Source organism: Dermacentor andersoni, chromosome 7, assembly GCF_023375885.2.
Source record: "Dermacentor andersoni chromosome 7, qqDerAnde1_hic_scaffold, whole genome shotgun sequence".
NCBI lineage: Eukaryota > Metazoa > Arthropoda > Arachnida > Ixodida > Ixodidae > Dermacentor > Dermacentor andersoni.
This window is the reverse complement of record NC_092820.1, coordinates 163,074,291-163,097,259: the sequence shown is the minus strand read 5'-3', so window position 1 is coordinate 163,097,259 and position 22,969 is coordinate 163,074,291. Positions and strand designations below refer to the sequence as shown.

Here is a 22,969-nt window from a genome sequence, read left to right as displayed (position 1 = left end):
ACGCAGCCTCCCTGAACGCTTGCCGTCATGCAAGTCCTCACGGCCGTTTACGAACTCGCAACACCACCACCTCACAACTCCGAAAGTGGGACACTTTCCCCATACGTGGGCTGCATTTCCCTGTGGATTTCAACAGGCGTTCGTCCCTTGATCCATAGAAAATGAATCACACTTTGTTGCTCGTACGCTGTGGATGAGTGAAGCACAGCTGCCATCTTCAACAACTGACGGCAGCGCCGTGCCGTGTAGCTACAGGCAGATAAGGCCGGCCCGGTCCACGAAAGGTCCACTGCCGGGAATGGATATGTTGACTTCACATTTACAGTCGTAATTTGGCTTAAAAAAATAGAGGCAAAGACTTTCTGATTTGCCGTCGTATAGAGATTGTTGCTCGATTATCATTGTCATGTTTTCTTTCACATTGAGCCTCCCTGTAAAGAACTGCACATGTGTGGGGGATTCCTGACAGCACTAAAAGAGGTACGATAAGCCCAGTGACTGATCTTTCAGCTAAAGCACCTTATGTCAATACTAAGAGTCACCGAACGTACACGCTGCAGCTAGAGTTCTCGGGTGACATTATGTAATTAGCAAGATGAATGTATGCTAAAGCTCAAATGTATTCGGAATGCAGAAACTGCAAAGAAGTGTAAATGAAACAGCAGTGTATTGGATTTTTTTTTTTTTACTCTATTAATTTGGGCTGTTGGATAATTGGATCAATTCTGTTGGTTCTGTCAAGGCTGAACTAATGGAAGTTGACTGTATAGGTACTTTCTTGAGGACCTTGCAATGCTCACATCATCCAGGTTGTCATAGTTGTCTTGTGTATTTTCCAGCAGTGGTAGCTGATCAGGTGGCCGATGAAGGGGACTCCTACGCCCCGAATCACGGGTGGCAGCATCGGCATGGCAGCGGTGCTGCTCCTGAACGTCAAGGTTTCGGCCACGGTGAGTGGTGTAGTGAAGGCATGGGTCAGGAACAGGGCCTGGGTGATGCAGCAAAAGAAACTGCAGACCGAGCAACACTTCTGGAAAACGAGGTGCCATAACCCATTAATGAGGGGACATGTCATGCCCCAACATGACTTGCTGAACAACGAAACAAAACGAGTGCGTTCTGTTACAAGAAAGTTTAGACCAGCAGGTTGATCTTAACACTGCGCCGCCCATGTGTCTGATACAGGTGTACACGGTGCACTTTCTACCACAATCGAGTCCGACTGAGATCTAATTTCTCGAATGCAATTGGCTCCTTTCCTGAAGCTGTGTAAGGGAGCCAATCGACTGGGCTAACCAGACTCGATCGCACTCGATAGTGACCTACTGTGACACTTGTATGTCCTTGTGTACGATGGGCCATGAACCTGTAGCAACAGCAAGTCCATATACTCTCCTGGAGCTGGAATGTCAAGCACTACATTACACTTCTTTCCTTAATGCTGAATGCCACTGTACCCACACACTGAAGTTGTTTGAAGCAAAACAAGCATGCCAGCAAATCACCCCCTCCAACACATGTATGCAGTCTCTCTCTCTCTCTCTTCTTTAAGTGAACCTTCCTTTTGCTTGTTCCTTTCTATTCCACTGCTGTGGCAATGGCAGAAACCATGCCTGGTTGGGTCTATGAGACCCAACCAGGCATGGTTTCACCACAATGTCCTCTGGACGGCTGTAATTAGGTATGCCCACGAAAGCATTGCAGAAGCTGCAGCCCATACAAGCTTACTTTTGTGCTCAAACGCAACACTCCAGAGATGAGGTAGATAGAATAGTAGAGAGAAGGTAGAGAGACGAAACAGAGAACGGGTAGAGTCAATGCAGTCGAAACAAGCAAATAACAACCTTGCCACTCTTCGCTCATGGCAACTTGCACAGAGGGACGAGCGTTTTTCTCTTAAAATTGCAGAAAAATTAATTTCGTGCTATCGATACCCTGTTCTCGCTAAAATCTCGCAGCAAGATTGCATTTGATGATCCGGACCATTCAGTGTAGCACTTCACAATGTTACTTGTCTGGTGTTTAAGAAAAAAATGCCAAGTTGCCTTTATCAGCATCTCTGGATGCATACCCAAGCGTATAATGAAAACAAATACCGAAGGACATGCTTTTCTGTATTGCAGACAGAGGAAGTGACATAGCCACCATGTTTTAAACATCAGTTACTACAAAGAGTGCAGACAAAGGCAAATTCAATAATATTGTTTGCAAACCAGGCACGTAATGATCCAGACCATAAAATTTGATGTTTCTGGAAAATTTGGGCAAGAAGGTAAAGGCAAAATAATTTTTTGTTGCAATTTTAAGAGAAAAACGCAGATCCCTGTGCATGGGAGGAAGGTGGAAGAGGGGAAAGGCGCTGTCAGAAAGCATGCCTCATTTCGGGTCTGTTCAATACAGGAAACGCTACTAGTACTAGAAACAGCAGCAGCTGCGAACAAACTGGAAAAATGTAAATTCAAGGTACGGTATGGCACGTTTCTGCTATTTCTTGAAAAATAACCACCATGAAAGTTTGTCTACGTGGACAAATGATGCAGGGTGTGCAGACACAAAACTGCATTAACGCGCCGAAGCGTCAAGATGACAGACACTGTGCAAGCAGCCGTCCAGCAAATCAACGCTTCAGCTACGATGTGATGCGTCGTGTGAGGCAAGAACACAGTGCTCACCTTCTTGCAGGCTATGAACAATGGTGCACAACACCTCGAGCAAACACGCATCCCTGTGTGCTTTTACTAAGCAGAAAAATGCAGGTGGTGCACTCAAGGTAACATTTAACATCGTCTTACGACTCTCGTATGCTATCAACATCACCGCCAATTATTGTCTATCAACGCAAACAGCACAGAACGCTTCACTTATATAAATTACTATAGTGCGTGGGATCTGCATTATTATTTCTTTTTTTCTAAGAAATGTGGAGTAAGTGAGCATCTCACCAGGTGGATAGGAGCCTGCACGGCAGCCATGAGGCCCGTACAGTGTCAGACAGTCCCAAGAAAATTTGCCGCTCAGGTCACGCACGATAGCTCGCACTTGGGACTTGCCCGTCGTGAGGCCTACGCTTGCAGCACCTCCCGAAGTTTCCTAGTAGAAGAAAGCAGTTGCGGGCATGTTTGATTTCCATCTGCTTCTCAATTTCTTAACTCAGTTCCTTACTTGACCAAGTTAAATTGTTTGAGTAAATGTTTCCTAATTCAAGAAATGGTTTAGCTAGATGGACAATGCACTATTTTAACGCGAGAGCATTAAGGGCCCCGTGTTGCAGAAAATTTGGTGTCGGTGCCGGCGGCATTGTCCATTAGAGAAAATCATCCCAAATCATGCATCCCAAACCACGCAGGCACCTCTGCGTGGCGCATAGACATTACTGAACTACTTGAATTTCTCAAAGAAAAAATGCATCAAATAATTATCAAAGTATGACTTGCACACAAGCTACAAATATGATAGTATTGGATTGTAATTCGAATATGCAAGAAAACATAAATCTGTTACTCGGAGACTCAAACACAAACCCTTTTTCCAGCTGCTGTTTGAAGTCTGTCTAAGCGGCCGCAGATGCCAGGTGTGGGTACTAGGAGGACCTAGTGAGCGAATTGTTGTCTTTAACTTAATAAAGCGTGTTAGAGACATGTACCAATGCCTACATGAGTAATTATGAATATCCGAATTATGAATGAGGCAATTATGTGAAAGTAATGATGATTGCAATAGTTCATTGTACTTGAACAATCAAATGTGTTTGTACTGCATAAAAATTCAATTTTGGAGGAAAGGAAAGGCGAACTAACCATCTCACTTCTCTGTGGACACCTCAACCATGCTGTGAGGGAAGGAACACCTGTGCGTGTGACATTAAGACAGGAGCAGAATGCTTCCACTGCTCGCGGAGGCTGCTAGGATAAGCGATGATGTCAGAGCTAAGGTATAAAGCGGCCGAGCGCGCGCTCGTAGTAATTATGTCGTTATGTGACTCAAGACCATGGCAAGCGAATGAGAAGGTGATGTAAACAGGGCCCGATAATGCTCCCGCGCTCCACTCTTAAAGGCAAGGCTTAAGAGTCCTCCAAGTCTTTTTGAAGCCGATATATCTCGCTGCTCGTGAAGGGCTACCCCTAGTGCAAAGGCAGCACTTTTATGCCACAGTGCTTTATTGTTCATGGCAAAATGAAAGGTTGTGTTAGTCATTTCCAGTCCAGTGATGGAGGCCACAGTAATAAGTGCCAGACTTGGCACTTTCTGATCAACTAATGCTTCCGTGGGTCATAAGAATATACTAGAATTCCTTACGGCTTTCCTGCTAAATGAACAACAATGTCAATAATACAGACATTTTTCACAGACAGTCAAATAAACTAACATGCAAATAAAGCAGGCAGCAACTACAACAATGACATTAAAATGCTGGCCATTCAAAAGCAGCAGCAAAACCAACACTTTGAATAATTTCGCAGAACAGACTTCTCCATTTTTCTCTTACACAGGAGTTACAAAGCACACTTTCAATCGCAATTGAACCTGGTCGAGATCCAATTTATTGGTAGCGACTGGCTTCTTTGCGCAAGCTGTGGGAAGGAACCAATTGTGGTCGAGAATTTCAATCCAGATCGGGCTCGATTGTGATCAAAAGTGGCCGTATGATACAAGTATAAGAACACAGTAGCCCCAATCCATAAATATGCCCAGGTCACCTGAATCGGGGAACAGAGATGCCATCGCTAAAAGGAAGAATTGAAATACGCCCAATATTTGTCCCCATAGTTGTTTTTAAAAGCAGCGCACTTTTAGACACATACTCAAACACTAATATAAGACACAAACAAAGAGTGCTCAATATCCTATTTTTCGTTGTTCTTTTTTTTTTTTGGAAAAGGGAGGAAGACTCTTTATGCTTCTGACTGTCACAAAAGCAAGGGTGGTCTATCAATTGGTTCTTTCTTTTAGATGTATACACATACATATGCACAACACACATGCTGTACATCTGTATGCATGTATATACAAGTTGTATCTATATATATTTTTGGTACAATTACCAGTACGAAACATGGACCTAGTCAAGCCGAATCAATGACTTTCTTGTCTGTTCCCCAGCCATCTTTACCTTGTATAGATTAGAAAAAGTTAAGTTCTGTCCCCTGTGGCATTGTGGTTTATTCCATAACTTTAAGATCTGATCCCTTTGATGTGCAGCTTTGATCGCTTCCCAGCATTTCACTTGAGCAGATACTGATTTCTGGCATGAACACAAATACCTGTCTTGCAGCAATAAACCTTTGGTTACAGCTCAGTGCTTGTGTTTGTCCATTTATTGTTGGTGTGTGTGTGTGCCTAAAGTGCAGTGCTTTTACAGCAACAATAGCCAAAGAACTAGCCCACCTCAGCAAAATTATCCCCACTTTACCACAAATGCAAGTGCTCCATTTACCTCAGCAGGAATCTCAACAAGCGACAGTATGGCCATGTTGTTGAGGACAAAGAGCTGGATGTTGGGTGCTGAGAAGACTTCCTTGGACAGCTCACTGTCGCGGAGCGCAGGCACATCATCTTGCTCTGCCACCAGACTGGTAAGCTGTGCCGCACCCAGTCCCATTGGGAAATGGCCAAGCTGATGAAGCAGGTGACTCAAAACCTGAAACAAGCACGATCATCAATCCAAGCTACTTCTGGCAAAACATTTTTGAATGGATTATTGTAAGTTTGAGTTGAATAAGATACATTCCCCCCAAAATTGTTATGGCTTACTATGCACATGCCTGCACACTTGTACACACAAATGCAGGCATCCGCCAAAGGGATAAAAGTGAGTGAGGGCGCAGATGGAGGGGCAGTGGCAGTGCTTTCCGTATAGCAATGCACATAAGTGTTTTTGTGTGTTTGTGAGTATCCCCAACGTATGCATGCACATGCACGCACACTACTCTTTTGACACCACCCCACACAATGTGGTTCACTGTTAAAGGGAACAATCCAATGTTCAGTTCTCACTTTTCTGGTGCTCCAGTTGCAAGCACTAGCCAAAGCCATGTCAATGCACTGCACAGGTGTGTAAGAAAGGTGCCAACGCCACCAACCACAAGCCATTTACTGCAAAGCTAGAAAACTGCACACTTGCCGCGGTAAAAATTTCGCACATGCTCTACACTCATGTGTTCCCTCTAGCAGTGGGCCACACTGTACATGCATGTTTCAATCACACATGCTCTTTTTACTTTCCCTCTAAACTCCTCCACATCATCATCATCATCATCACTATCATCATCCTAATTTCGTCGCACCACCTAGTCTTCTGCCATCCTCTAGTGCACTTCCCTTCTCTTGGTACCCATTCTGTCACCCTAATGGTCCAACGGTTATCTAATCTGTGCATTACATGACCTGCCCAGCCCCATTTTTTTCTCTTAATGTCTATTAGAATACCGTCTATACCCATTTGCTCTCTGATCCAAACTGCTCTCTTTTTGTCTCTTAAGGTTATGCCTAGCATTCTTCGTTCCATCGCTCTTTGCGTGGTCCTTAACTTGTTCTGAAGCTTCTTTGTCAGTCTCCAAGTCTCTGCCCCATGTCAGCACCAGTAAAATGCACCGATTGTATACTTTCCTTTTCAATGATAATGGTAAGCTCCCAGTCAGGAGCTCACAATGTCTGCCGTATGCGATCCAACCCATTTTTATTCTTCTGTGAATTTCCTTCTCATGGTCAGGGTTCCCTGTGATTGGTTGACCTAGGTAAACATACTCCATCACAGACTCTAGAGGCTGACTTGCAATCTTGAACTCTTGTTCCCTTGCTCTCTCCCTATAGCGTTCACGTACCACACACTACGAATGCACAGTGGACAGAATTTCATTTGATGAACACTTAACAGCCAGGGCTGTAAAAAGAAAGACTAACCATTCTGGCAGCAAGCTTCACGTTGCCACTCTTCCGAAGATCATTCTGAAGCACAGCTGGCGGCACAAAACTTGCTATGGAACGGGCGATCTTTCCACCCCCGGACAGGTGTGCCAAGGAGCTGGAATGAGGGGCCTTGGCTTGGCCTTCACCTGGCTGTGCTTCAATGTCTGCAAGGACAATGCTTGGGCAGAGTGCTTGCAGCAGGGACAAGACATCCGGCCGCAGCAAGGGGCTCTTGCCAGTCAGGATGTGGTCCAACACCTATACCCCGAAAGGATGGGGAAGTTCTTTCATTATTTATCGTCATCATATATGGGCCACAGCACAGGTACACGAAACCTGATGTTATAATTTAATCAAGCTTGGCACCTCAATTGTGAACAAGGGATCTGTACAGATTATGAAGCATTAAGTTTTGTTTTTTGACATTTTTCAGTGACCTATTCTACTAATGATATCAAAATTTGCTAGTTGGGTGATGCAGGAACACAGTATTGGATAAGCGTGTAAACTTTGATGAGCATGTCTTTTTCTTTAACAAGGAAAACACAGCATATATGGCATTAGAGCATTGTTTAAAGTTTGTAATTTATCATTGTAAAAACACTAATCTCTTTTTACTATGATTTCATTCATACATTAACTAGTGCATATTGTCATGACACCCCATTGACCCACCTAGCACCACCAAACTTAAAGCTGATGCCTGCATCTTGGCCATCACAAATTTATTTCATGTGACTGACAAAAGGTGCTGTGATCCATCATAGCAGTCCCTCATTGACCGTTTTCACTCCGCCAATACTGCCCTTTTCTCAGTATATTCTTGCTTAAAGAAGACATTTTAAACTACCGCAACAATTACCCTGATGGCACAGAACTTCTGCTCACCATCTAACATCATCTGTGCTCCGCTGTTCTTGCATAACTACATGATTTCCCAACCTCCAGACATTTAAGTGTCTCTCGAACTGGCAAACCGTGTACGATAACTTTTTTTTCACCCCTGTGACCTTTACTGTACTGTACACTGCTTGCGACCATTGCCAGCAGCAAAAGAAACTTCCGGAAATTTCATCTGATCGCCTTCAGCCTACCAAAATTTCTATCGAGCCTCTTTCTTTTTTTTGCATTGGGCTGAACTTGCTAGGTCCCCTACAGACATCAACGACAGAAAACAAATGTGTTGCATTCACTACAGATTACACTATGCAGTATGTGATAACTTGAGCAGTCTCAACCAGCTGCAAGATTGATACAGCCGATTTCCTGCTCTACGACATCATCCTCCATCGCAGAGCTCCTCATCAGCTACTCGCTGATCGTAATCACCACTTCCTGTCTTGCATCATTGATCACCTCCACTAGTGCATAATTCAGCACACATTCACCACTGCTTATCGCACCCCAACCAACAGCCTTTATGAAATGTTTCAGCTGTACGTTTCAGCCATGCTCCTATGGAGTTCATTACTATCTCATCTTAATGAACCATCTGACTTTTCTAGATTTAAATAAAGTCATTGTTACAAGGATATATTGTGCAAACGTTTGCACAAAAAAATGTCTTACATAAAAAATGCCTTACGTTTAAAGTGGACAGAAGTGGAGAGCAGCCGTCAGCCTGTGGTGTCGTCAGGGCGGGTAGCGGAATGTTCATGCACCAGTCAGCCAAACAGAAGAGAAGTGACAGCACCAGCTGAAATGTAAGAGCATTGTGCCCAGGCTGTTTTTGCAATCTGCTATTACTCGTAAGAAAAATAACACTATGTCATAAGTCAGCTTTACACCCTTTAGCACCACATCACAAAAGCATTGTTACAAGTAAATCTTCCAAATAAGTGTCGATATTTGTACAACCTTACTGTTTGTTCAGAAACAGGAGAGCTTTAGCCCTGCTGCCCTTCTGATAAGCTGTACACCAATGCTGATACCCGCTGCCTTGCATCTGCTCTATTTTGCCCAAACATAGGGGTGGCATCAGAATTTTTCTGTTGAATGAGCAGAGTGTAAATCTCTATTTTCATTGAGGGTGCAGGAGGGCCCTCCATCACTTCGCTCGCCATGGTAATAGGAGAGGGGCATTTGGGGGTGGGGTCAGAAATAGTGAGGTCATTGATGGAGAGCCACATCAGGTAACTCAACTTATCGCGTATCGCATATGACTGCTTATCACACGTAATCAATAGTTCGACGGAAGCCCGTCTGGTCGAGATGAGGCATGACAAACAAAGACGTACACTGACCAAGTAAAACTTATTAAAAGAAAACATGTTTCGGCTTCCATAGGGAAGCCTTCAATAAGTTTTACTTGGTCAGTGTACGTATGTCACTTATCCCACCCTCGTCACTGCCTACTTCCATAGCACTTTTTAAAGCGAAGCTTTCTGTGCCTCTTCCTTTGACTTTCCCACTGCTGCTGCTGCTGCTGCAGCTGCTGTCGCGCACACCACGTCGGGGGGTGGTTCAGAGCGTGTATATAGATGACAGCGCGAGTAAGAGAGAAAAGGCGACGGGAGAAACTCGTTTTCACCCCACCACATCGAATGTGCACAATGCCCTCTGGAGCTCCCTGCCCCTCACCACATTAGTTGCTTGACAGCTGTAATTATCCGTGACTCCCCTCAGAAGCATTGCAGAAACTGCAGTGCTTCCCTTTCTGCTAATGTGCGAGGCCAGAGGGGACGCAGATAGAATTGTAGAGAGGAGAAGGAGAGGGAGAAGAGGCAGTTCCAATATAAGAGAGGGGGGAAGTGATGTGAGAAAGCAGGGATACCCCACTACTATACGACAGGGTTGCAAGGAAACAGGATAAGCTTAAGTTCAACATATGGTACAGTACGTTGCTGCTATATTTGAAAAATAAACGCTATGCAAATATGTCAAGCAGGCAACTTACGCACGGCATGCAGAAGCAAAACTGCATTAATTAAAGCACACCGCAGGGTACACGAGACACTATGGAAGCGGTCGACCGTCAAATCAACACTTCTGTGGCCGCCACATTAGCTTTGCGGCTACTGGCATTGCTAGAGGTCATGGATTTGATCTCAATCGTGGCAGCCGCATTTTGATGGGGGCGAAATAGAAAATGCACGTGCACTTAGATTTCGGGACATGTTAAAGAACATCACGGTGTCAAAATTAATTCCGAGTCCGCCACTACGGCTTGCCTCATAATCCGATTGTGGTTTTGGAAAGTACAGCCCCATAAACCAATTCAAGTTTAATACTCCTGCCACTATGTGATGTGCCATGTGAAGAAATGACAACGCTCAACCCTCTCGGAAGTTATAAAATGTGGCGCACAACAACACCGCAAGCAAACACCTCTCGCTGTGTGTTCTGTGTACTACGCAGACAAACAGCAATGGTGCACGCAAGGTAACGTTTAACATGAACTCACCACTCTCGTGTTAGCCTTAACGTTGAAGAAATTAAGCTTTAGCTGTCAGAATCTTCGCTAATTATCATAAATCAAAGCATCCAGCACAAAAAGCTTCGCTTACATCGATTCTCACAGTGCGTATGATTTGCATAATTTTTAAACTAGCCATCTGCAATCTTCACATAGATGTTCGCAGATCCACTTAATAAATTGCCAGCCTTGTCCTTATGCAGGTGTTCATTTTCTTTATTGTTGCGTTGTCTCCCAACTAACAAGTGATACTACAACTGTTACTTCTACTACAAGATGAAAGAACAGACAAGGGATACATGATATACATAACTGCTCAATGAGCTATACTATACTGTGTATCGGCACGGCTCATTACAGTGTGCTGTATTGTGTGTATTGTTTCCCACTGAAAGAAACATAACCATGGGCAAGTCATCAAGCAGCTTGATCCTGCATAATGCTAATGAATGACGTTTGGTGCACAGGCAGTGGCAGATAACATCAGAGGTCATCCTACAACTTGAGAAACTGTTTGTTTGTAATAGCAGTGATTTAAAAACATGCAATATAGTACTAGCAACTTAAATACTTGATTACACAGATTACACAGCTGTGTCCGATTGGAATTTCAACACCACACTGATAAATACATGGCACAGAAACAACAGGACACCCATTGTTTCTAAGCTTTGTGTTCATATGTATGGTGTCATTAATCAAGAATTTATAACAAACATTCAATTCTGATCAGATTAGACTCTTTAAATAAGAGTATCCAAAGCCAATAACAGTAATTTGCTAGACGACTAGCTAGAAGAAAAGTAGAAAACCTAATAATCACCTTTTTGTTCTCCTCCTTGACATCAGAATCATCGCTTGGGAGAAGGTTGTGGATCGTAGATGCTACAACCTAAGAGTGCAGGAAAAAAAGAGTAAGCAAAACCTGACATCCTTTTTAGAATCTTAAGTTTGAAGGCTCGAGCGAACACACACAAATTCCACCTCCAGGCATGGAACAGTGAAATACTGTGTTTAAGCACTGCTAATGGAAGTAAAAAGTGGAAAAAATAACACTGGTACTTGAAAACAGCTGAAATACAATAAACAATGTCATCACACGTTCCTCAGTGCTGTCCAAGTTAAAATTAGCAAGCAAGCAAGCAAAAAAAAAAAAAAAAAAAATCAAGAACGAAAAAAAAAAAGGAAGTGCATGAGGCACTGAACTATATCAAACAACTTGTGCTCCAAAGCTAAACTAAGGTTATGAACAATGTCATAGCACAAGGCTTTTGAAGTAAATTCAACCACTGCAATACTGTAGTAACCTCAGTATCCTGTGTAGTGCTTCTACGCTGCATAGTGCTTTTGTGCATACCCATCAAGTACAGCGGGCAGCAGTGTGGAGGAATATCATTAAGTGGTGCAAGGCCATTTAATTAACATAGACAACCTAACACATGTTTCCATGTGCACTCTATTCATTGATATCGTATAAAGAAGGCCAAAAGTAAATTAAATAACCTCAAGATTACTTTATTTGCTGAGCTGCAGAATGTCTGCCCTCTGAGCACAGGAGGACGCCCTAAAAAAGAAAAAAATGCCCACAAGGAAGAAAAAGAAATAAGCATAGCTATATGGATGACATACAACCGCGAACACACACACGCAGGCAAACAAACAAACAAAAGACATGCCTGTTGTTCATGCAAAAATGCTTCACCAACTAGCGTGACAAGAAATGCTTCTTAGCTAAGAAAATCCAGCTGTCCTGCAGCGCTTACCTCAACAACAATACCAGCAACCTGGTCCATCTGCCCCGTGAGGTAGGCAGCGTGGTCACACAACAATCGCAGCATGTCGCCCGCAACTTGCGCAATTATGTGGTTGTGATGCTGCGCAAAAAACACGTGGGTAATGCATGTGATGAACTGCACAACCTAGCACACGTGCATCACAAATTGTGCTCTTCAATTGGTGATGCTTATAACTCAGAACAACTACAGCTTCTTTTCCCAACCATATTACAATATTGGTTTGTATTCTTAAGAAGTTGCTTAACCTACCTACTTGCAGTAAACAGCTCTGCCTATACTTTTTGTAAAGAAAGCATCCAGTGCAAAACGGTGACAAGCATCAATAAAATTAAGCAATATGTTTTCAATGTGTAGTTGTTCCTAATGACTAGTTTCAGGTTTGCGTGGACTACAGTATTTTGTTTGAATTACTCAAAGTTACCTAAAGCAAAACAAAACATAATGCAAGAAACAACTATGAAACATGTGTTGAGTGCACATGCAATGCCCATTCTCATGCCTCTTTCCTTCTTTAAGCGGCAAGTTTTGTCCTAGATGAAAAAAATATTAAAAAATCATCAATCATCTATTTATGGTGCTGAGGAACTTGTAGATTGTAGATATACATAAAATTTAATTAAATGGATGTGCTTATTTTGAATATGAGGACATACTTTTGTTTATCTTACCTGGTTTGAATTTTAGGCAAGCTTCCTTTACTTAACTTTCTGGAACAGTTTGTGAAAAATCAGTTCCTCAGATTTTGCTAAACTGGATAGCAATGGCTGCTGCACGATTCAAGGAATCCAATAAGACCAGCCTTACTGCTGAAACCTTATGCAGGAAGAAAACTTCCAGAAAAACATTATTTTGAATGTCAACTTTGAAGTCGCGCAACTCTTGTTAACACAAGAGCTTACTGAGCTGCTCTGCCCAGCGAAAGCAAAAGTGCAAGAAGGAAAATAAGAAGAAAGCAAAAGATAAACAAGAGAAAAGCTTAATTTTAATTAAGTAGGTTTAAAACACGGAGAAAACATGACAGGCTCACTGAAATCTCTTTAAAAATAACGGGCGTGTGGCTTCTTAGAGTTTGAAATGTTGCAAAATCAGTGAAAATTGAGCTTACCCTTATGGACAAAAGGAGGACTCCGATGGCTTCCCGAGCTTTGGGATGGCCCGTTTGGTGGGCAAGTTCCTCATAGGCAAAGATCCCCAGGGCACATAAAGCTGTGCACCTGGGATTCAACCACCAGAGACAAAAGCACATCACTCATGGAGACACAAAACATGTACCATTTAAAGGGAGGAAACAGCTCAGGGCTAATTGGAATTTTCTTCTTCAAATGTGCAAAATGCAAAAATGCTTTTATCAGACAACTGGCAAACTCGTTTGAATAAAATTTGCTGAATTTAAGAGAGAAAGCTAAATTTTACTAATTGTAGGAAGCGACATCTTGAGTTAGGGTCTGAAACTTCTGCAAAAATTGACGAACATCAACAAACAAACAAAAGAAATTGAAGGACAAGTTTACAAGTTCATGAGCTATGCACTAGAAACTGGGAGTATCAGAATTCTATTGACTGTATCTCCTACTAGTACATTGCCTATAGTCAGTGGCATAGCCAGGGGGTGGCTCATCTTTTGCTTACCTTGCCACTCCGTCTGGGTCTGTCTTTCCTGCTTTCAGCAGCAAGTCTACAATAACTTCCTGAAAATACAAAAACATGTCACATAAGTGGGCACCAAAAGTTTTTGGCAATTGCAAATAATATGAGATCCAGGAAGATGATGTTTTTCAACACGATTCAGATGAAAACAAAAGGATACAGGCCCATGGTTTCATCAAAGGAACAATCTACGGAAACTTTAACAGCAGAATGCTGTGTGAGCTTTTTCCTTCAGACAAGAAAGGATACTGCAAACAATTTGGACCTAATTTTCACAATTTTCGAATGGCCTGCATTTTAAGAGAATTGGTCTTGCATGCAATATGCGCTTGTATCACAATACTAGCACTTAGTGGCGTTTAGTACACCCCAATTATTGATAATATTAAGATGTGGGCAAAACAAGAAATATTGAACACATGAATAAAAATTACTTTACTGTAATTGCTTCATGTACATGCTTTGTGTGCACCAGATAACCATTCCTCACCTGTTCAAATGCACTTCTGTTCTAATACCAATAATCATCATTATTATCATGCACTTTCTTTCTTTGCTGATGACTATGTGCTAGCTTTACTGACAGAAATGCAGCTTGCCCTGTGTGTTATTTAATGAAGTGCATTCAAAATGATCATGATTATTGTTGGGTCACAAAAATGTTACCCTCCTGTGCACTGCATATATGACCTACAAGTCTTTTTGTGTCATGTTTCCTATTTTTCATTACAGTAGAACCTCGTTTGTATGTTTTTTAACCGCGGGGAAAGAGTGCACGATCTGGGAAAATGTAACATGAGAACAGTTGCTGCAGCACCACAATGAGACAAGAAGCTATTTTCCCATAAAACTTTATTTGAAGTTGAAGGGAAAGGCAACAGACTTTGAAAACCCACTAAATAGAAACTATTGAAACAAAGCATTGAAAAGACACGAAGTGAACATTTTCAGTGGCAACACGTGGTGGTCAACATAGACACTGCCAACGGACGATGTCGCTCTGAGGGTGAGCCATTGCAGTTTTTGGAAATGACCACAAAGCCAAACGTAACAAATGGGAAGGTAATACAGCCCTATGAGAACTAAACGTTAGTAGAGTTTCATAATGTAAGAGTCAGCAACACTTAATAAACAGGAATGTTTCAACGAGGTCTGCAATAAACGAACTAGCCTCACAAAGGTGTTGATGTTCATCCTGAGTAATTTCACTTCATCTGTTTGTCATCTTCACTTTTCATACGTAAACAAATGAAACTATTGTCACCTTTATGCTTGCAGCTGCAGCCTGTTGTGGAGGCTCCGATGGCGTACACTGCAGAACCTGCAGCTCGGTGTAGACGTTCGGGAAGCACACCAGGCTGCCCAGTAGCGTCACTGCTTCAACACGTGGCATCTGCGAGGAAAAAAAGAGAGAAAACAAAATTCAGAGTGCGTACATTCTCCTTTTGCAAACTGGGAACATTCACTTGAGGAACAGGCCTCTATAAGCTATCGTCACTGAATCAAATAAATTCTCTCAGTGCCTAACATACACAGCCTTTGTCAAAGGCTTTGAAAGCAACTGGATGGCATATCGGCTAACGTATGACACAGAACAAATACACATGCGCACAACAAAACAAGTATTACAAGTGGACTTTTGAGCAGCTGAACAAAAACAACAACATGGAAGGCAGGCCTAGATTTCACACCTTGAGCAAGCAAGAAATTGTTCCTGTGACTTCTTTTTTTCTTTTTTAACTGCCTGTTGTTCTTTCAGTACAACATCCTGTAGTTCCTCTATTTTTTTCAATATCTACTTTCAGTCCATTGTCTTGTTCTTGTAGGTGGACAGTTTCCCATTTTTTTCCAGTAAAATTTTAGTACTATGAATGTAGCAAGCGCTGTATGTATCTTGCGCTTTCCCAATGTCACTGTGCTGTTTATTAGCATGGGCAGGACAGTGAGAGAAAGACAATACAAGACAGGAAAAACATTAAGGCTAGCTAAAGCAGACGTCCAGTTGGCTATGTTCTACATGGTAGAGGGTAGGAAATATAAGGAGAAAATAAAATTAAGATACGAAAGACAAAACTGCCAATGCCTGCAAGGTGAGACATATTCACAGTAATTACAGTACTCATGCTGCCCCAAAATTTTCAAAACACACAGCAGTATCTTTAAGGCTGGATGCAGGGCTAAAATGACTATTTTTTACAGAAATTCACAATTTCTAATTTTGTGTGTTTTGGATTTCTAAGCACATAAAGGAGCTCTTCGCCAGGTTTGTTTATTATCTGCGCAGTAGAAGAGAAGAAGATAAGTTTTTTCACTCAGTAGTTGCATGTTATGACACCTTTGAGTCGATTTTTTTCAGTTCACACTTCTTGGCCAATTCGTACTTTAAAGAAAACTATTCTTTTGAAACTGCAGAAGTGAAAACTGTAAGATTGTTTCTAGGCTGAAAATTTGTGAGGAACAAGACCATGGATATCTTGAATGTTTAAGTTGCCTATATAAAAAAAAGTATACATTTCTGGATCACTGTAACAAAGAAAAAGGAACTTACTTTTAAAGTGACACAGTTTCTACAGAAGAAAACATAAAAGATCAATGCTATTTGTGTCCCACTTGGAACAACTTTACCACTTGACTTCCTACCATTAGAACCAGTTCAAAGTTTGCACTTGTGTCTGTTGTCCCCCGGTCCTCATTTGAAGTGGTGTGCAAATAACATTGATCAAGAATTGTAACTAGCCTAAACCAGTGCCCTTCTAAGGCATAAAAGTGCAAGCAGCTATTTCTATTCTGTAATATAGTGCATCGAGAAGGTATTTCTTAAAAAATGTTTATTGAACTTTATAATTTTTAAAATGATAATTTTCCTAAGGTTACAAACTCATTTGCTCAATGGGACATGCATATCTTTCTTGGTAGTTGTTCTACGGTAATCAAACTTACCACATGTTCTAACGACAAGAAGACAAAACCTCGTGCCGAATTTCGTTGAAGTTGGCATGTCGGTTCGAAAGTTGACCTTTCAGCCTTGAATTTCCAGTTAAAGCAACTTGCACTAATATGAGCGTTAAGCAGTGCCTGCGAATGCTACTTTGAAAAAGGACATTTGTCATGCTTGTCCAACAAACTGTCGCACAGAAGCTGCGTGATTGTCTCTAAACGTTCACAGACGCCATGTTTGGGGCTATCAGCTACTGCAATAAAAAAGCAACTTGGACGTCCGGGTGCCACTGCAAGCTATAAGTGACACAAGTGAGTGGAGTTAGTTAGAACCAGACTAAACAGGAAAAAGAGAGAAAGAAAAAAGAAGAGAGGGAGAGAGGATGCGATGTTGCAGCTTAGCTACTATTAGCCACTGCCCACGGCATGCTAGATGATGAAGAGGAAGCTGCTCTAGCGTGTCTAATAAATAATAAATGTGCCCACAGTCGTTAGGAATGGCGACCTTCACAAGGTTAACAAAGCGAAGCTGGCAGCTGAAGGAAGGGACATGGGCAAGCTCACTCACCCCTTTGATAGCACTGGAATTGACGACGGTGCTGGCACCATGAATAAAGTTGAGCAGAAGCACAGTGTGACCAGGAAGCCTGCTTGCGAAAAACTTGGTCCCGCAGTACTTGACAATAGCGTTGATAACCTTCTGCAATAAGAACATAGCATAGCATTGGGAACAAGCACCTGTGATGTCTCAATAGTGGTGACTTTGTAAGAGAAGCTCATTATTTGCATTTCATCGTTGGCATAGCCACGCAAATGCCAAAGAAAAACCGAAAAAAATTAATACTACACTTGCTGATGTTCTTGTTTCGTGTGTCAATATTTGGGCAACAAGCCTAAATTTACAGCCTGTCACATAATTTTTTCCTCTTAATGGGTTTTAAGCAAGTTATAAGGCAGCCGATAATGGGTGGTAAAAAAAGACTCGAGCTACCCTTTTAAGCACCCTTGGTTTCAATTTGTCTCAGGATGTATTTGTCAATGTGCCTTACAAATACAATGCATCGAAATGGGGACAAACACTGAAGGCTTCAGATATGCAAGGAAAGTGGTACGGGTGAGTGGCAAAACTCAAAATTTGGACAAATCACTCGTTTTATTCACAAATGTTGCCTGTGCCTTGCTCCTAAGAACTCACAAGCTTGGGAGCAATTTATCATTACTGAAAGAACCAAAGAAATATTATCTCATGTGCCAGGAAGATTGCCGTGCACCTTCCTGGCACAAAGGCTACACAAAGTAGCACATTAGGTCCCAGCCTTTGAAGGCCTTTGATTTATACGGTCATTGTAAGCCAGCACATGACTACGGCATGATGCTCAGGATTGTTAACATCCACCTTTGCCACCTGTCCAGGAGTACTATAGCAAGCCAAGTCAAAGTGGCCACTTGCCTGGTCTTCTCCCAGCAATCCTGCGTGGAGCACCCGGTAGAAGCGAGCGAGGTAGTCGAAGGAGAGGGGAATGTCGTGGCGCCTCACTGTCAGCCAACACAGAAGCCGCAACGCCAGCAGCTTTCCCTTCTCAAAGCCCTCGGGAAGACCCGTCGCCTGAAATGCACACAGATCACACAGCGACGTTTGCTAAGTACGAGTGACTATGCAATGGCATAGTAGGTGAAAGCAATGGCCGAAATCTGATGGAGCACAAGATGCTACACTGCCGCTGCCTTCATTATCTACAGCACAAAAAACACTGAGGCAATGAAACGAAGGGACAGCATGAGTACAGTCTTTCAACTAAAGGTTCATTCAAAACATGACGATTCAATATTCACGATAAAAAAAAAAGAAAAAAAAAGAAAGAAGGAAAGAAAAAAAAAGTCAACAAAGACGGAACACAAGTTGAAACTGTGAGGGAAGACTAGGATCAAAAACAAGGAGGAAAGATTGTGAATAACCTCTGTGCGCTAAGACACAGCCTAGTTATGCCAAGGTCTGTGTACAACAGTATTGCAAAATCACTTACAGCCACTGTGCCGCTATCTGGTTCATTCAACAGGTGTGTTGCTATACTGGGGACACAAAACAGAGGTAAAAAAATACAAAAAAGAAAAAAGAACTGCAGCTTGTGCAAAATGAGATTGCGTAGCGTCCAAGAAGAGCTCAAGCTATCAGCCGGGTAGACTTAGGTACTATATTGGATGTTGTTGTCATACCTGAACAATGGTTTCAAAAGTTCACCCTTATTTTTCTCAAAACTGCATCTTATACATTCTTATTATGTGAGCGCTATTCTGATTAAGATTTCTGTATACTGTTTCTTGTTGTGCTGTGTACTGTTTCTTGATACACAAACCTGTGCATTGAGCCAGAACGGTTTAACACGTGTGGTAAAGTTTGATAATATGGCTTGCAGTAAATGTTTGATCTTAAATTTTGTTTTAGTTTTTTGAAGAGAACATGCCTCAACCAAGGGTAGCCGCGCGTGCATGCGTGCGTGTGCGTGCATGCATGTGCGTGCATGCGTGTTTGTGTGCATGTGTGTGTGTACGTGCATGTGCAATCTAGATAACCACAATATAATTTGCAGCCATGGTGTTACTATTGGGTTCACTCCATAACATTAATTCGTAATGCTGAGGAATGACCTTTTCTGTCATTTTACTGGGCCGATGCAGAAATTTCCACTACGAGAAAGCCCTGGTGACTAGTTTCGAAAACATCCTCACCTCAAAGAGCCATGGTGCAATCAGCAGAAGCGGAGGAATGAGCGTTGGAGGAGGAGGAGTGGTCATGTTGTCTTCCGTGATGCCAAGATTGTCACGCATCTGATGGAAGGATGAAACAAGAACCATGCGAAGCAATAATGAAAACAAGCGAAGACATTGACAGTACCAAGAACACATAGTCCACTCTCCAAATTAGCAAACTATCATTGTCACACAGAAAAAAGAGGCAAATAAGCAGCGAAAGAGCAGTGTGTGGTCTTAATGTCATTATAACAGCTATATTTACACCAATGTCACTACATTAGAAACATCAGTCATGTTATTGCAAGCATAATTTATTGCTTTAGGTGCTGGCAGAAAATCAGAAAAGGTGTTCAGAAAATGACTTTCTTAAATTGCTCATCTGGATAGAATATTTTTTGCAGATTTGAAGTTTATATAATCTCGGGGTAATCAACTCACAACTTGTGTCTGGATATGCAAAATAACAAGAACCATGTTTGTTAATTGACTAGAAATGTCAGAGTTGATTTCAGTTCCGTCACAACAGCTTGACGCTACAGGTACATTTTGGAGAAAGCATTCGTGAAAATCTGAAAAGTCAAATTTTTGGAAGAGTGGTTGTAGAGGATTAGGATGTTGCTTTCGTATGATATATCTGAAAACATGATAGGAGGCAAAGTGCCACACCCCACTCCTCACACCCAGAAGCATGTTACTTTGCAGACTTTATTGCCACTGTAGCTTCTACCTTTGCAACAGACAATGCATTGCCTTGTAGGACATTCTTTTGCCTGTTGGATGGGATGAAGTCCACAATTTCAAAGTGCCATGCCGCCAGATGTGTAAGGCCTTCTTCCAAAGAATGTGCATGTCCGAGGGGGCAGCAACATGCTACCGGCAGCTGCCATTTTCAAAACCTCTACTGGACGAACGGAGTCCATACGCACTTTAGCAGCCAAAGAGGGAATTCACCAGAACGTCAAAATGGATTGTATGAACCCAGCCCATTTACCGGCACTTAGAAAGAGTGCCCGAACATATGGACGAGCGACACTCGTCCTTGGCACTTCCTGCAAAAAAAATTTGCAACCGAGTAAGGCTCGTTAGTGGCACTTTAATGATTAATAAGCATCTTCCATTATTACATGGTTTGACAAACACAGGCTACAAATCTACTCTCCAAGCCTTGTGAATCAAAAAGGCCTAGTGAATCCAGAAGCAGCCACACCACCAAATCCTCCTCTTTTGTAAAAGCAGCAGTATAATTTCTATTTTGATGGCAAAGGTGCATAAATTTTTTATTACACTACCCTGAGAGTGCCACGAGGGAGGAACAGGGTGGGGTAGCACCCTTCAAAGTTCTTCGTGTGCTAACATCTTAGACTCTCAAAATGTTTCTGGCAATGTGCGATTGTTGCATAATTTATTTGTCATTACTGTTAAAAGATCATATAGCGTGACCTTGCAGGATGATGACCATTTGCTCAGAGACATTCCTCCTTAAATACTATGAGAAGTTTTCTCGGTATTGACCCGGCCACTTCACTTCGTTCATCTTTGGTTTGTGTAAAACGCACTAAATGTTGCTTTTGCAATGTACATTTATTATGAATAATATGTATGTAACATGTTTAATATCTTTTGTGTGTATGTGTGTGAACATATGCCAGCATATCGTAGCTGTAATCCTTTGTATCTTCTGTGAATGACCCCTCCATCCCTCTCTCCTCCCATATTATCTATGGGAGCTATCGGTAATGAATGAATGAGGGAATATCCCAATGTTGCATGAAACCTCACAGGATGGCTGCAAAGCATAGAGTCCGTTCGACATGCTCAGTACATTAGCTGCCTGACTGACCTTAATGAGCGTTTCTGAGAGGTCGATGAGGTGCTCCATGACCTGGGCGTGGATGACCGGGTCGCGAATCGCGTTCACATTGCCCAAGGCTCCCAGCATCCGCCGCCACAAGACAACAGCCACCTCGGGTAACCAGCCCTTCACACTGCCGCCGGCCAGAACACTGCGTCGGTCTGTGCCCGGACCTACATCTGGTGGCCACCAAGCAGTTTCTGACAGTTAGCAGATATTCACTACATTAAACTCTACTCATATCAGTCCTCCCGCAAAATGGTGCAAAGTAAACCTGCAAGCTTTATTACTTCTCCCAAACAAAACATGACATTATATGGCAAACAGTGCACTAAACGGGACTAAGACTAGAGAAACAGACAAAGTGGGCACCGGCTTCCAACTAAGGTTTATTCACAAGGGTGAAAGACAAACTTTAGTTCAAAGTCGATGCTTTTGTTGTTCATTTCCTTAGTCCAACCCACAAACTCAGAAATGCGTCTTAACCTGAAGCTCATGCTTGACTTGATCTAAATCATGCCTAGTGTGAATGTGCTCAAGATGCTCACTGCGTTTTCCTCACCGTGTTCACGACAGGCATCATTCAGATCAAGTCAAGAATGGGCTTCAAGTTAAGATGCATTTCTGAATGCAGGAGTTAGTCGCATTTTATTATGCTGTTTGCTGTAGTACACTGTCACACCAAAAAACCCAGCTGTTTTGCGTATATACGAGTAGTCATACATCCACAAAAATAACTTCTTTCCCCTTTTGTGACTTCTTGAGTGGCTCAATCAGCTCTTGATTCATTTTGTGTGGCGTACAATCATCCATCTATGCCAGAAATTTGCTACCCAATAGATTTCTTGCCCCGACAACACCAATTGAACGGAGACATATTCACCATAAATAATGCAAGTCATTTACTCTGCCCCTACTATTTATATACAGTTTGTTTCTTCTAGGCTAATCTACAGCACAATTGTTACCATAATTTCCTTGCATTATGTATATGTTTCATGCCTTCATGACACTTGTACTATTGCCATACTGTTTTATGATACACTATGTGAGTGAGGGTAAAATAAATGAGAAACAAGAAACATGGCTGCATAATGGACACCTAAGCAAGGCATTAGTGAAAAATGCACAAGTACAAAAGATGCCACATGAGCGCATGAATAACTGGAATGCCTTGTGACAGAAGAGCTTACACACAGCATAACATGCTGAGCATATAAAAAAAAGGAGTACAAAAGCAGTTGGCTGCAGATTTGTTGACAAGGCAGACTTAAGTCATTTGGCTCTTTTTCTTTTTTAACTGTAAATTCGTGATCAAAATTTGGCCAGTCTACTGAAGGACTGGCTAAGAAGGTGCATGAATAAAAATATTTATACAGCAGTTGACTAGACAAGAAGGTGCCGTTGAAATACAGCTATTGTTAAACTAGATATTTCAACCACAGCCTTAGGTATACGATCATGCGTTGCAGGGAAAGTCATATGTCTCAAGTTTGTCTTCCTGGCACAACTCTCGCGTCTCCTGATATTCGGCTTTTGTGCATGACTGTAGCAGCTATGCAGCTACGACAACAGATGGCACAAGCGCTCCATAGCTGGTGCCACCTAATGGCTTGAGTAACTTGAGCAATAAGGAAGTTGCTGCATTCTCATTGGCTCGGAGAC

At 42.2% G+C, this 22,969-nt stretch overlaps 1 protein-coding gene across 2 annotated transcripts in view; it reads right to left on the bottom strand.

The window, feature by feature from the left end:
• The window catches only part of LOC126533120 (ral GTPase-activating protein subunit alpha-2), an 80,514-nt gene that overhangs the window by 21,418 nt on the left and 36,127 nt on the right, over positions 1 to 22,969 (bottom strand). For both annotated transcript variants that reach the window (XM_050180391.3, XM_055071849.2), the window contains 14 exons: positions 21,293 to 21,483; positions 19,429 to 19,527; positions 18,152 to 18,307; positions 17,270 to 17,401; positions 15,029 to 15,157; positions 13,747 to 13,805; positions 13,223 to 13,331; positions 12,085 to 12,195; positions 11,145 to 11,213; positions 8,492 to 8,602; positions 6,901 to 7,164; positions 5,435 to 5,638; positions 2,943 to 3,090; positions 801 to 988 (listed from right to left, as the gene is read on the bottom strand). In XM_050180391.3, the coding sequence (XP_050036348.1) occupies positions 801 to 988; positions 2,943 to 3,090; positions 5,435 to 5,638; positions 6,901 to 7,164; positions 8,492 to 8,602; positions 11,145 to 11,213; positions 12,085 to 12,195; positions 13,223 to 13,331; positions 13,747 to 13,805; positions 15,029 to 15,157; positions 17,270 to 17,401; positions 18,152 to 18,307; positions 19,429 to 19,527; positions 21,293 to 21,483 (1,970 nt within the window). The remainder of the gene's footprint in view (positions 1 to 800; positions 989 to 2,942; positions 3,091 to 5,434; positions 5,639 to 6,900; positions 7,165 to 8,491; positions 8,603 to 11,144; positions 11,214 to 12,084; positions 12,196 to 13,222; positions 13,332 to 13,746; positions 13,806 to 15,028; positions 15,158 to 17,269; positions 17,402 to 18,151; positions 18,308 to 19,428; positions 19,528 to 21,292; positions 21,484 to 22,969) is intronic.